The sequence below is a fragment of the Dasypus novemcinctus genome, chromosome 10 (assembly GCF_030445035.2).
Source record: "Dasypus novemcinctus isolate mDasNov1 chromosome 10, mDasNov1.1.hap2, whole genome shotgun sequence".
Classification (NCBI taxonomy): domain Eukaryota; kingdom Metazoa; phylum Chordata; class Mammalia; order Cingulata; family Dasypodidae; genus Dasypus; species Dasypus novemcinctus.
The window spans coordinates 128,050,845-128,066,158 of record NC_080682.1 but is presented as its reverse complement, the minus strand read 5'-3'; the positions used below and the strand labels follow the sequence as shown (position 1 = coordinate 128,066,158).

At 39.2% G+C, this 15,314-nt stretch overlaps 1 protein-coding gene across 1 annotated transcript in view; it reads left to right on the top strand.

The window, feature by feature from the left end:
* LOC101423170 (olfactory receptor 14L1-like) overlaps nt 1-15,314 on the top strand; it is a 127,016-nt gene that overhangs the window by 73,777 nt on the left and 37,925 nt on the right. The window contains 1 exon segment of the mRNA XM_058306363.2: nt 14,688-14,813. Within this exon segment, the coding sequence (XP_058162346.1) occupies nt 14,688-14,813 (126 nt within the window).

Sequence of the window (15,314 nt, the reverse complement as noted above, 5' to 3'; positions counted from 1 at the left end):
GGGACAAAATCAAATCGGTGGCATGGTCCTCTTAGGCTGCAGGCGATGGGCCGGTTTTTGGCGTTTTGGTCGTGGTTTTAGTAAGAGAGCGTGGAGGAGTAACAGAGACAGCAGCCTTGGGTGAGGTTGGGGTTGGAGGAGTTGAGGGAGTAAAATGAGGCATTGATAAGGGATATAAGTGGGTGGCTTAGGTCCAGGGAGGGTAGGCGGTCAGGAGTAACGGGTGTGCTGTTGCTAAGTGTGCCAATGCTAGAAGGAACCGGTGTGCCGTGTGAAGCGGGTGCAGGGTTAGGCCGAGGGGGAGGGTTTAGAACCTTATTTGGGCCGACTGGGACTGAAGGTGATGGGGAAAAGACTGGTGCTTTCTGGATTATAAAAAAGGAGACCAATTGAAAGGTTGATGTTGTGGATTGGAGAGCACCGTCGGGGTTGTGAGGAGGAGTGAGAGCATGGAGAGAAGAAGAGCAGAGAGGTTTGGGTGAGGGGCGGGTTGAGCGCGTTTAGCTGCATGGTATCGACGAAGTAGATTCCTCGTTTCCTCTGGATCCATCGCACCCAGAGAGAGCTGGTTCATCTGGTGTTGCAGGGCCCTCAGGCGGTGGCGCTCCCTCCTTGTTGGCCTCGGCTGCGGTGGTGGGAGCGTTGTCCTCCTCCTCCTCTGTAAAATAGGTCTTGGGGGGGCGAGCCCCCTGGAGGCAGGACTGGAGCGTAATGAGGGCGGGAATGACGAGGAGGAAGTAACAAAGGAATGGCTGCGGTGGGAGGGGAACGGGCATGAGGTCCGCCAAATTATGAAGTGAGGCGGGGGTAAGGTGGAGGGACAGCAGGGACTTTATCGGATGCCTCTAGGGTGGCTGGGCCCGAGTGGCCCGAGCCCTCCTGAGGGGGGGCGATGAGGGGCCCGCGCAGAGTGCTGGGCGGAAGAGACCAATCCTGTACGGGGTTGGTCAAGGGGTCCGCTAAGGGCGGATGGAAGAGCCCTCTCTGGCGGGCTGTTGAGGGGCCCGCGCAGAGTGCCGGGCAGAAGAGACCGAGCCTGTACAGGGCTGGTCAAGGGGTCCGCTAAGGGCGGACGGAAGAGCCCTCTCCGGTGGGCTGTTAGGCCCGGGAGGGGACGGGGGTCCTTACCTGCCCCACGTTGGGCGCCAACTGAGGGCGCACAGTGGACAGCGGGCGGTGTCAAGGGCGGACGCACAGCAGCACGAAGAATGCTGCGGAGATGGACAGTGGTGGCAACGCGTCTGCTTTATTGAGGAAGACAAGCATTTATATAGGCTAGGGCGCTGGCGGTAGCAAGGCTAAGCCAAATAAGGCAATGTATGTGAGGGGAGGCCACTAATTGGCTGGGGGACGGTTGGGGGTGAGGTACGAGGGTAAGAGGCGACGTGTGGGGTGCGGATTGGCTTAAGCTGAAGGCGACCTCCGATTGGTTGTTGGAGGCTGTTGCTAGGTAAAGGGGCAGAGGTGAGGTTATCATTCTGGCAGGGGTTATAAGGGGGCTAGGGCAGAAGATAAGGGGAAGTTGTGGGTTGGGTTCTGGTGAGGCACGGGAGAGGCAGGCCGATTACCCTAGGGCGGCCCCTATGGCGACCAGATGCTGGGTGGAGATAGAGGAGGCAGCCATTACGGGCAAGAGTAGCAGGGGGGCGACAGTCTACCCATGCCAAGCACTCACCCAGCAGGAGACGAGGCCTCATCTCAACGTGCTGTGCCTGCCCAACAATGGTAGCATGCTTGTTACCTCATTCTAATACCTTTGTTCTGTTTTCTGTCTTTTATCCACTCTTGATATTATTGTCTTTGTTTTCTCTTTCTCTCTGTCATGTAAACACTGGCTTTTTAATTCATACTATATTCCTCCCCATATTCAGTTGACTATCTCATTATAGGTACTCTACTTACTGCTATAACTCTACACAACTTATGTGAGTCTAATATTCATTCTCCCAGATCTCACATTGTTGCTCTATCAACACTTATTACCAATACTACTTTACACATTTTCTTTTCTTACACAGTTTCCTTTCCCTGGGCCTAATATTTTCCTTCAAAGTGAACTTAGCCAGCAACCAAGAAATTAGAGTAAGAAGAACAAAGTGACAATGAGAAGACATAACACTTATGCAGGAACAACAACTAATTAATCCCCAAGACTAGACAAGGAAGCTAAGGAACTGATTAAACCCATCAAGATAAATGATGACCAGACAGCAACAAAAAACTACAAACCAATAATCAGGAAAACATGGCTGAATCCAATGAACAAACTAAAAACCAGGAAGGGGAGCAGAACATCAGACAAATAATTAAAGATCTCAAAACATATATTAGAGACCAACTTAATGAAGTAAAGGAAGAGATTAACAATATGAAGAAAACACTTGGAGAGGAAATTGCAGACATATGCAAAAAGATAACAGATATGATGGGAATGAACACCACAGCTCAAGAAATATAAAAATACACGCTCAGCAAATAGCATCAGATTAGAAGAGGCAGAGGAGAGAATTAGTGACATGGAATATGGTACTCTGAAATCAAAGAGATAGTAGAATTGTTTGATAAGAGATAGAAAAAAATCCAGCTAAGGGACCTGAATGACAATGCAAAATGCACAAACAAATGTATTATAGGCATCCCAGAAGGAGAAGAGAAAGGAAAGGGGACAGAAGGGGTGTTGCAGGATATAATGGCTGAAAACTTCCCAAATCTACAGAAAGAGATGGATGCACACGTCCAGGAAGAACAACACACCCCAAACATCATAAATCCCAACAGGCCCACCCCAAGACATACAATTGTCAAATTATCCAATGCTCAAAACAAAGAGAAAATTCTAAAAACAGCAAAAGAAAAGAAAACCATCACATACAAGGGAGGCTCCATAAGATTAAATGCTGATGGGAAATGGACTTTGGCCCAGTGGTTAGGGCATCTGTCTACCATATGGGAGGTCCGCGGTTCAAACCCTGAGCCTCCTTGACCCGTGTGGAGCTGGCCATGCGCAGTGCTGATGCGTGCAAGGAGTGCCGTGCCACGCAAGGGTGTCCCCTGCGTGGGGGAGCCCCACGCGCAAGGAGTGCGCCCGTGAGGAGAGCCGCCCAGTGTGAAAAGAAAGAGAAGCCTGCCCAGGAATGGCGTCGCCCACACTTCCCGTGCTGCTGACGACAACAGAAGCGGACAAAGAAACAAGACGCAGCAAATAGACACCAAGAACAGACAACCAGGGGAGGGGGGGGGAATTAAATAAATAAATAAATCTTAAAAAAAAAAAAGATTAAGTGCTGATTTCTCATCTGAAACCATGGAGGCAAAAAGGCAGTGGTATGATATACTCAAGGTACTAAAAGAAAAAAATTTCCAACCAAGAATACTCTACCCAGCTAAACTATTATTCAAAAATGATGGAGAGTTCAAAATATTCACAGATAAACAGAAATTGAAAGAGTATGCCAACAAGAAACCTCCCCTTCAAGAAATACTAAAGGGAGTTCTACAGGAAGAAAGGAAAAAGCTTGAGAGGCAGAGTTGGAGGAGAGCGTAAGAGCAACAAAAAAGACAAAAAGAGAAGGAAAAAAACAAAATATGACAAACACAAGTCCAATCAGAATATGGCTAACATAAATAATTCCTTGAAAGTAATAACACTGAATGTAAATGGATTAAACTCACCTATCAAAAGATTCAGACTGGGACATCGGATAAGGAAATATGACCCATCTATATGCTGTCTACAAGAAACACATCTTAGACCCAGGAATTCTTGAAGGCTGAAAGTGAATGGTTGGAAAACAATCTTACAAGCAAACAATAACCAAAAAAAAGGCAAGAGTAGCTATATTAATATCAGACAAAATAGACTTTAAATGCAAAAGAATTGTGAGAGACAAGGACAGATACTACATATTAGTGAAAGGGACAATCTCTCAAGAAGAATGAACAATCATAAATGTTTATGCTCCTAACAAGTGTGCCTCCAAATATGTGAGGCAAACACTGGAAAAACTAAGTGAAAGAATAGATGCATCTACAACTATAGTGGGAGATTTTAATACACCACTATCAACTCTGGACAGGACATCTCAAAAGAGAATCACTAAAGAAACAAAATATTTGAACAGTATATTAGAGGAGCTGGATCTAATAGACATGTACAGATCAATACACCCAAACACAGCAGGATATACATTTTTCTCAAGTGCACATGGATCATTCTACAAGATAGGCCATATGCTAGGCCACAAAGAAAGGCTTAATGAATTCAGAAAGATCGAAATCATACAAAATAATATCTCTGACCACAGTGGAGTGAAGCTGGAAATCTGCAAAGGCCAGAGACTCAGATTTCACACCAAGATATGGATATTAAACAGCATACTCTTAGAAAAAGAGTGGGTCAAAGAGTAAATCTCAAAAGAAATTAATAACTACCTTGAAACTAATGATAATGATAACACAACGTACCAAAACTTATGGGATGCAGCAAAAGCAGTACTGAGAGGGAAATTTATAGCCATAAATTCACACATCAAAAAAGAAGAGCAAAAATTGAAGAACTAAAAGCACTTTTGGAGGAATTAGAAAAAAACAACAACAAAGTAACCCCATAAGAAGAAAGAAAGAAAGAACAAAGATAAGAGCGGAACTAAATGACATAGAAAATAAGAAAGCCCTTGAAAAGATAAACAAGACCAAGAGCTGATTCTTTGAGATCACTAAAATTGACAAACCCTTTGTGAGACTAATAAAGAAACAAAGAGAGAAGATATAAGTACACAAAATAAGAAATGAGAAAGGAGATATCACCACTGACCCCACAAAAATAAAGACTATCATAAGAGGATACTTTGAAAAACTATATTCCAATAGAAATGACAACTCAGAGGAAATGGACAAATTCCTAGAAACACATTAGCAGCCTATATTGATGAAAGAAGAAATTGATGATCTCAACAAACGAATCACAAGTAAAGAGATAGAATCAGTCATCAAAACCTCCCAACTAAGAAGAGCACAGGGCCAGATGGCTTCACAGGTGAATTCTACAAAACATTCCAGAAAGAACTAACACATATCCTGTGGAAACTCTTCCAAAAAATCAAAAGAGAAGGAACACTACCTAACTTATTCTATGATGCCAACATTACCCTAGGATCAAAGCCAAATAAAGACACCACAAGAAAGGAAAATTACAGACCAATTTCTCTAATGAGCCTAGACACAAAAATACTCAACAAAATACTTGCTAACTGTTTTCAACAACACATTAAACGAATTATACACCATGATCAAGTGGGATTCATTCCAGGTATGCAAGGATGGTTCAATTTAAGAAAATCAATCAATGTAATACACTATATAAACAGATTGAAGGAAAAAAACAATATGATTATATCTATAGATGCAGAAAAAGCATTTGACAAAATACAGCACCCTTTCTTGATAAAAACACTCCAAAAGATTGGAATACAAGGAAATTTTTTGAACATGATAAAGAGTATATATGAAAAACCCACAGCCAACATCACTTACAATGGTGAAATCCTAAAATCCTTCCCTCTAAGATCAGGAACAAGACAAGGATGCCCACACTCTCCCCTTCTATTTAACATTTTCTTAGAAGTACTTGCTCGAGCACTGAAGCAAGAACCAGACATAAAAGGCATTCAAATTGGAAAGGAAGAAGTCAAAATTTCATTATTTGCAGCTGACATGATCCTATACATAGAAAACCCTGAGAGGTCTACAACAAAGCTTCTAGAATGCATAAATGAGTTTAGAAAAGTCTCAGGTTATAAGATCAATGCACACAAATCAGTATTTCTGTACAGCAATAATGAGCAAGCTTGGGAGGAAATCAAGAAACAAACACCATTTACAATAGTAAATAAAAAAATCAAGTACCTAGGAATAAATTTAACTAAAGATGTAAAGAACTTATACACAGAGAACTATACAAGATTGTTCAAGGAAATCAAAGAAGACCTAAATAAATGGAAGAATATTCCCTGTTCATGGATAGGAAGAATAAATATTATTAAGATGTCTATCCTACCAAAACTGATCTACATATTCAATGCAATCCCAAAAAAGTCAACACAGCATTCTTTAAGGAACTAGAAAAACCAACAATGAAATTTATTTGGAAAGGAAAGAGGCCCTGAATAGCCAAAGGCATTTTGAAAAAGAAAAATGAAATTTGAGGAATCACATTACCTGACTTCAAAACATACTACAAAGCTGCTGTAGTGAAAACAGCATGGTATTGGCATAAGGAGAGACACACAGACCAATGGAACCGAACTGAGAGTTCTGATATAGAACCTCATATATATAGTCATATAGTATTTGATAAAGCCACCAAACCCTCTCAACTGGGAGAGAATGGCCTATTCAACAAATGGTGCCTGGAGAACTGGATATCCATATGTAAAAGAATGAAAGAGGATTACCATCTCACACCTTTTACAACTCAACTTTTACAACTCAAGATGGATCAAAGACCTAAATATAAGAGCCAAGACCAGAAAGACTTTGGAAAGCAGTGTAGGGAAGCATCTACAAGACCTTGTAACAGGAAATGGCTTCATGAACTTCACACCAAAACCACAAGCAGCAAAAGAACAAATGGATAAATGGGACCTCCTCAAAATTAAAGCCTTCTGCACCTCAAAGGAATTTGTCAAGGAAGTGAAAAGGGAGCCTACACAGTGGGAGAAAATATTTGGTAACCATGTATCAGATAGGAGACTTATAACTTGCATATATAAAGAACTCCTATATCTTGAAAATAAAAAGATAAACAACCCATTAAAAAAATGGGAAAAAGTTTTAAACAGACACTTTTCCAAGGAAGAAATACAAATGACTAAAAAGCACATGAAAAAATCCTCCAAATCTCTAGCTATCAGGGAAATGCAAATCAAAACTACAATGAGATACCATCTTACTCCCATAAGATTGGCATCTATGAAAATAACAGAAGACTACAAATGCTGGAGAGGATGTGGAGGAATGGGAACACTGATTCACTGCTGGTGGGAATGCAGAAGGATCCAACCATTCTGGAGGACAGTTTGGCGGTTTCTCAAAAAGCTAACCATAGATTTGCCAGATGACCCAGCATTTTCACTGCTGGGTATATACCCAGCAGAACTGAAAACAAGGACACAAACTAATATATATACACCAATGTTCATAGCAGTATTGCTCACTATTGCCAAAAGTTGGAATCAACCCAAATGCCCATCAACAGATGAGTGGATCAATAAAATGTGGTATATATATACAAGGGAATACTACTCAGCTTTAAGAACAAATACACTACAAACACACTTGATAACATGGATGAATCTTGAGAACCTTATGTTGAGTGAAGCAACCCAGGCATTGAAGAACAAATACTACATGACCTCAATGATATGAAATAAGTAAACCAAGATGCCTCAGAGAGCTAGAGACTGGATGATAGGCTTACAGGAAATTGGGGGGTAGAGGAAGAATGTAAGCTGACATCTACATGGGTGAAATCTATGAAAAGTTGGAGGTAAGTATGTGTACAAGGAAGGGATAAAATGGGGGCATAGGGCTACCTTTGGGTGGGGCTTTGTGGGTTTGAGGGGGGCTAGGGATGGGAGGATGGGTAATATTGCCCAAGAAATTGGGGGGAGAGTGGTGCAACATATGAACATAGGAGATTGTCAGGTGTTTGTTGAGAGTATAATGCTGAGAAAACCTTTTCAAAAATTTAATAAGGAAAGTTACCTTTTTAAGATACTTAAAGGAGATAATCTGATGCAGAACAGAGTCCTAGGGAATTGTTGAACTTGAAACTTGCTGGGGTGAGGATGACAGCGATAAACACACTTTGGAGACCAGTTCAGGACACGAATCTACTTTATTGAGGAAGACCAGCAGCTTTTATAGAAAGCACAGCAAGGAGTCAGTTAGCTATTGGTGCAAGCACAGTGTGGCTTATGTGTAATTTTTTAATTGGACAATATGCTAACAGGAAAATGCAGGGGGGGGTGGCGCTTGACAGCTTCTGCTCTCTGCCAGTGTGCCATCTTTAGGGTGTGCCCTAAAGCATGTACACCTTAGAGTTTGCTCATCTGGCGGTGCACAGCATGGTAAGGCTGAAGGTCTCAGCAGCTCTACCCACAGGGAATATGTGAATGCTCATTTTGCCAGAGTGGGTTATACCATTGGATAGAGACCCATATAATGAGAGTAAAGGTATACCCACATCCTGGAAAGGACTGATGCCATCAAATAGAGGGAACTGTATCTCTCAAAAGAAATGGTGGCTCCGAGGGCAGTAAGGCATTTGAGCATGTCAAGCCCTCAACACTGTTGCAAGTATCTCTGATCATGGCTCTTCAAGAAATGAAGATTGACTGTCATTGTGGGCCTTAAGGGATGGGGGAAATAGGTATTGAATAGATGGAGCCAATGTGCCCGTGTGGGCAATAGAAGTGTTTCACAAGAGTATGCAAGGATGGATATAAGACATGTAAAATTACACAAAAAATATATAGAGGCTGATAGACTAAAATTTAAATCATAATGTAAAACATAAGATAACCAAAAATTTAGAAAATTGTGTATTCTAAAATATAAACCACAATGTAAACACAAATGTTACCTTGTTTGAAAGCTATTGTCTCAATATCTGTACATCAGTTTCAGTAAATATGGTATGAATATGTTAAAAGATTATTGCTGTGGAAGAGAAAAGGTTTTATGTTGGATATGTGGGAGTACTGTATATTGTATATATGAATTGCTGTGATCTAAAACTCTTGTGAAGATAAACTTAATGACTAGAAAAAAGAAAAGAAAGTGATAGGATGTAGAATTTTTCCAAATTAATATGTATTCTATATCTAACCTTTAAACTCATTGCTATATTCCATTTTACTATTAAGGAAACCTGGCAATATATTGGCCTTCACTATTCAGGAAGTTTTGGATCATAGAGAGGTTCAACAATGGCAGCGGAGGAATACTGGTGTGGGATATTATTGACAGGGGACACATGGTTGGCAGGGAGTTCTACAGGGCATATATATCCAGGGTACATAAAAATGTTTTGATGTTTTCATAGTGGAAACAATTAAAAACAACTGAGGGAGTGCTGAGCTCCTAGCCAGGGGAGCTCTATCACAATCCCTAAAGGAACAGCAACAATCCCTCAAGTGCATTGGCAAAGACTAAGAAAGAATGAAGGTCCAACAATGAGCCCCTGATACTAATGACTATGCTTGTGAACCTGTGCACTAGAAATAAGAACAAGGCCTAGAGCAGCAGTGTGCCTAAGAGTTATCTCCTGAGAGCCTCCGTGTTGTTCAAATGTGGCTAGTCTCGAAGCCAAGCTCAGCATGTAAATTCATTGCATTCTGCCCAGTGTGGGACATGACTCCCAGGGATGAGCCTCCCTGGTGCCGAGGGATTACTACCAAGTACCAGCTGATGATGTAACTAGAAAATGACCTTGAATAAAAGGGTCAAGTCGGACCAGCAGAATATCTCTTTCTACATATAATAACAGGAGTTAAAAATGCTTTTTGACCTAAATCAAGGGGGAAATGGAAAGGACAAATGAGTTTATATGGTTATGAGTCTCTAAAAAAAGCCGGGAGGTTATCAGACGGGTTGCCCTTATGCACACCTGAGCAGAGCCCCAGAGACAGATAAAGTAGATACAACCCCAGATATTGGTTCTTCTGAGGGCTACAGAGACCCACAGGTTTTATGGCATGGCAGATGGAGTTCAGTGTCATGTCAGTTGGTCCTTCTTTGGAGTTGGTGTTTCTGTGTGATGGAGTTGGACTCAGGTGTGATCTCTTTTCACAAGGCTTTCCTGTTACTTTACCAGAATTGTAGATGGTGCTGGGGTTTAATATATACCCAGGGGATCTGAATCTCTGGACTGACCATATGATAGCCAGGCCCTGAGCCTCAACAGACTTCAGCTCCTACATTCTGGTTTATTGGCCTTACCCCACTCAGCTAACATGGAGGTGAAGAAGGTCAACCACCACACCAGGGAGCCAAGAGTGCCTACAACTGAAAGCAGGAGGATTGCATCCAGCATCCATGTGGAATCTAAGCCTCCTCTTGACATAGATGTGGAATGGACACAACCAATCCAAGGTCCACAGGATGGAGGAATAGAGTAAGGATTAGAGTGGTACTGATATTCTATTCATGAACTATTGTGATTAGTAATCGAAGAAAATTGGCATTGGTGTGGAGAAAGTGGCCATGGTGGTTGCTGGGTGTGGAGAATGGGAGGAAGAGATGAGATGTGGAGGCATTTTTGGGATTGGAGTTGTCCTGGGTGGTGATGCAGGGACAATTACCAGACATTGTAGGTCCTCCCATGGCCCACTGGATGGAATGTGGGAGGGTGTGGTCTATGATGTGGACCATTGACCATGAGGTGCAGCGATGCTCAGAAATGTATTCACCAAATGCAATGAATGTGTCATGATGATGGAGGAGAATGTTGCTATGGGGAGATATATGGGGATCTCATATTTTTTGAATGTAATATTTAAAAAATGCATAAAGACACAAAATAAGAAGTAAAACTTTCACTATTCACAGATGATATGACCCTATATTTAGAAAGTCCCAAAAACTCTACAACAAAACAATTAGAGCTAATAAACGAGTTCAGTAGAGTGTCAGGATATAGGATCAATTTGTAAAAATCAGTGGTGTTTCTATACACTAGTTATGCACAATCTGAGGAGGAAGTCAGGAAAAAAATCCATGTACAATAGCAACTAAAAGAATCAAATGTTTATGAATAAATTTAACCAATGATGCAAAACACTTGTATTCAGAAAACCATAGTGTATTGCTAAATGAAATAAATACCTAAATAATTGGAGGAACATTCCATGTTCATGGATTGGAAGACTAAATATCATTAAGATGTCAATTCTACCCAAATTGATATTCAGATTCAATGCAATCCCAATAAAAATTCCTCCAACATTTTTTTAACAAATGGAAAACACAATTATCTAATTTATCTGGAAGAGTAAGAGGCCCTGAATAGCCAAAAATATTTGAAAAAGGAAAAGTGAATTTGGAAGACTCTCATTTCCAGACTTTATATCATATTACCTAGCTACAGTGCTGAAAACAGCATGGTATTGGCATAAAGATAGACAAATGGAATCAAATTGATTATTCAGAAAGAAACCCTCATATCTATGGCCAACTGATTTTTGACAAGCCGGTCAAACCCACACAGCTTGGACAAAGCAGTCTATTCAACAAATGGTGCTGGGAGAGCTGGATATCCTTAGCCAAAAGAAAGAAAGAAGACCCTCACACCTTATACAGAAATTAATGAAAAATGGATCAAAGACCTAAGTATAAAAGCAAGTACCATAAAGCTTCTAAAATAAAATGTTTGGAAACATCTTCAAGACCTGGTGGTAGGTGGTGGAATCTTAAAATTTACACCAAAAATGTGAGCAACAAAAGAAAATATTGATAAATGGGACCTCCTCAAACTTACATCCTTCTCTGATTCAAATGACTTTATCAGGAAGGTGAAAAAGCAGCCCACTCAATGGGAGAAAATATGTGGAAACCATATATGCAATAAGTGTTTGATTTCCATTTTATATAAAGAGATCATACAGCTCAATAAAAAATAAAAGAGCAAGGAATCCAATTAAAAATGGGCAAAATATTTAAAGACATTTTTCCAAAAAGGAAATACAAATGGCTGAAAAGCACATGAAAAAAATGTACCATATCACTAGTTTTTATGGAAATGCAAATCAAAACAATGAGATATCATCCAACACCACATAGAATAGCCATTATTGAGAAAAGAGAAAACAATAAATGCTGGAGAGGATGTGGCAAAATAAGAACACTCCTTTACTGTTGGTGGAATTGTTAAATGGTGCAGCCTCTGTGGAAGACAGTTTGGTGGTTCCTCAGGAAGCTAAAAGGACTTCCATATGCTCCAGCAATTCCTCTACTAGGAATATATCCAGAAGAACTAAAAACTGTAATATGAACAGACATCTGCACACCGATGTTTATAGTGGCATTATTCACAATTGCCAAAAGATGGAAACAGCCCAAGTGTCCATCAACCAATGAATGGATAAATAAAATGTGGTATATACATATGATGGAATACTATGCTGCAGTAAGAAGAAATTAAATTGGGATACATATGATAACATGGATGAATCTTGAAGACATTGTGGTAAGCAAAGTAAGCCAGACACAAAAGGACAAATATTTCATGGTCTCATTAATATGAACTAAATATAAAGTATAAACATATGGAGTTAAAACCTAGAGTATAGGTTGTTATTAGGAGATAAGAGGGTTGAGAAGAACTCTTATGCTTAATATATGTAGAAGTTTTAAGTAACTTGGCTGTCAAAATGTGGGTAGAGTTGATGGTAACACATTATAGTGAGTAGCAACTGGCTTATAAATGGGATTGTGGCTGAAAAGGGTAGTCTGGGGAAGTAGATTTCAAATGAAAGAAAGCTAAAGAATAATCTAGGGATTGACTAACACAGTGAACCCAGAGGAGGATGAGAATTATGGTTGAGGGCACAAATGCAAGAGTGTTCTTCTGTGAGCTAGAGCAGATCTACCTGACTACTGCAGGGTGGTGGGAAAATGAAGAAGCATGGGAAAACTACAATTAGTGTGACCTATAGATTGTGGTCAACTGCAATACTCTAATATTCTTGCATCAATACAAAAGATGGACTGTTTTGATAATGGAGGTGTATGGATAAAGTGCCAAATATAGGCTATCGACCATGGTTGGTAGTAATAGTCGGATGATATTATCTCATCATCTGTAACAAATGTTCCACCAAGTTGTGGTGTGTTGGTGAAGGGGTGTTGTATGAGAATTCTACACATGTGTATGATTGTTTTGCACATTCACAACCTCTGTAATAAAAATATATTTTAAAAAATTATGTAGGTTGGGAGAGAAAAGACACCAAATGTAAGATAGGGACTATAGTTAGAAGTAATACTTTGAAAATGCTCTTGCATAGTTTGTTACAAATGTTTCACAACAATGCAAAGTGTTGGTGGAGGGGTGATATATAAGATCCCTGTATGGTGTTATGTATGTTTATTTTGTAATTTCACAATCTTTACTATTGTTTTATTGTTTATGCATGTTTATGTATGAATGATATAGTTTAATAAAATATATTAAAAATAAATACATATAAAACAAATATTAACAATAACTTGAATTATAACATTTTTATATTGTTACATTTATTATTATAATTAAATAATTTAAAATTATACCCCAAAGTAAATGTTTTAGTGTTGAAAGGATAATCAATATTGAAACAGGATTTATTCATGATTTTGAATGTTTCAAAATAAGTAAAATAAATGTGGTTACAATAGTTATTTCAAATAAGGAAATTTCAGTATATTCTAGGAAACCATATAGGCAAGATGTCTGGACAGGAAAAAGTCCTTAATCAAATATTGGGATTCACAGCTGATTGCAGGAAGAGTTCTTTAAGAAGGAGTAATATCTGGTGGGATGATTTTCTTAGATACTCTCTGCAGTTGAGAATGTAAGCAAGGGAATTCTAGTACACAGCACAACTGAAAAATGGAATTGTTTATTATCAGAATCAAATAAAAACTTTATGATCTGTTTGGAAAAGAAAGAAAGAAAGTGCTCATATGGATGTTCTTATTAGAACAACTGAAATTGAAGAGTGGTGAAATATAATCTATCTAGACACCTTTGGATTAATTTTCCTCATAAGAACATCAGAATCATTTATTATTTGTTATAGGAATAGTTTATAAGACATCCAATAGTTTATAAGGAATATGAGTGATCATCCTAGTCAACTGATATGTAAGATTGGCAGAAATAGCTGTAGACTGTGCAAACCTCTCCTGCAATTGCTGGGATGACCATTCACTAAGGAAGAAAATGAGCTATTGTCCCTGGAAGTTGCCAGGCAGAGTCTGAAAAGATATTTTACTAAAATAGAATAACTGTGACTCAAAAACTGAAATGTTTTTGGTCTTATTTTATTTTAAAACATTTAATGAACTTAGATTCTCTGATCCTATGAATGTTGAAGTTAACATATTGGAACAATTGGAAAAGAAAATAAAAAGATAAATACATGGATTCATTGATTTCAAAATACTTCCTTTTTCCCATTTCCTTTATTCTGAATTCCTAAGGAAAAGTCACATAACTGCTACTAATGGAGATATTTTATTTGTGATACATGGGGATTTTCTCCACTTAGATTTTAGCATATTCTATCATATATTGTTTCACTAGGGGGGACTGAAACATATCAGAAGACATGGGTAATTATTATCTTCACTGAATTCCTTCTCATGGATATCTCAACTTCCTGGGAGCTCCAAGTTTTGCAAGTTCTGATATTCTTAGTGATTTATCTGGGAATCCTGACTGGGAATTTTTAACTTTTACTGTAATTGTAATCAACCTACATCTACACTCTCCAATATATTTCTTTATTGGGAATTTATCCTTCATAGATAATTGATGCATTTCATTACCCTTCCCAAAATGATTGTAAATTCTTTAACAGGGAATACATCTATTTCTGTCCTAGCATGTGACTCTCAGATTTTCCTGTTTATCTTCTTTGCAGCCACAGAGCTGGTCTTCCTTGTGGTGATGTTCTATGATTGCTATGTTGCCATTTGCAACCCTCTGCACTATGGGCTCATCATCACACAATGTCTGTGCACACAGGCAGCTGGTGGCTCATGGGCAAGTAGGCTGGTTTATTCTGTCATCCACACATATTCAGGCTTCCATTCACAAAGTCAAATATGATCTATCAATATTTCTGAGATGTTCATCAAATTTTGAGGATCTCCTCCTCAGATGTTCAATTTCCTATGTTTATGTATGAAGTTATAAGCACTTGTATTATCTTAATATGTTCAACCTTTTTAGTCCTTTGTGGATAAATTTTCAATGGTGCTTAGGATGCATTATTTGGAAGCCCATAACAAAGCCTTGTCCATTTGTACCTCACAGTTGGCAATTCTTATTTTGTTTGTAATTCTTTGTTGACTGCTGTATTTGGTCCCAATACAAATAAAGCATCTCTTAGTAATCTTTTCACAGCCATGTTCTACACCACGGTGCTCCCATTCACAAATCCCATCATCTACAGCCTGCAGAACAGAGAGATTTATACTACTCTACACATAATCTCCAACAGATATTTTGAGTTTCCAAGTAGATTTTTAAGTTCAACATTTCAAAA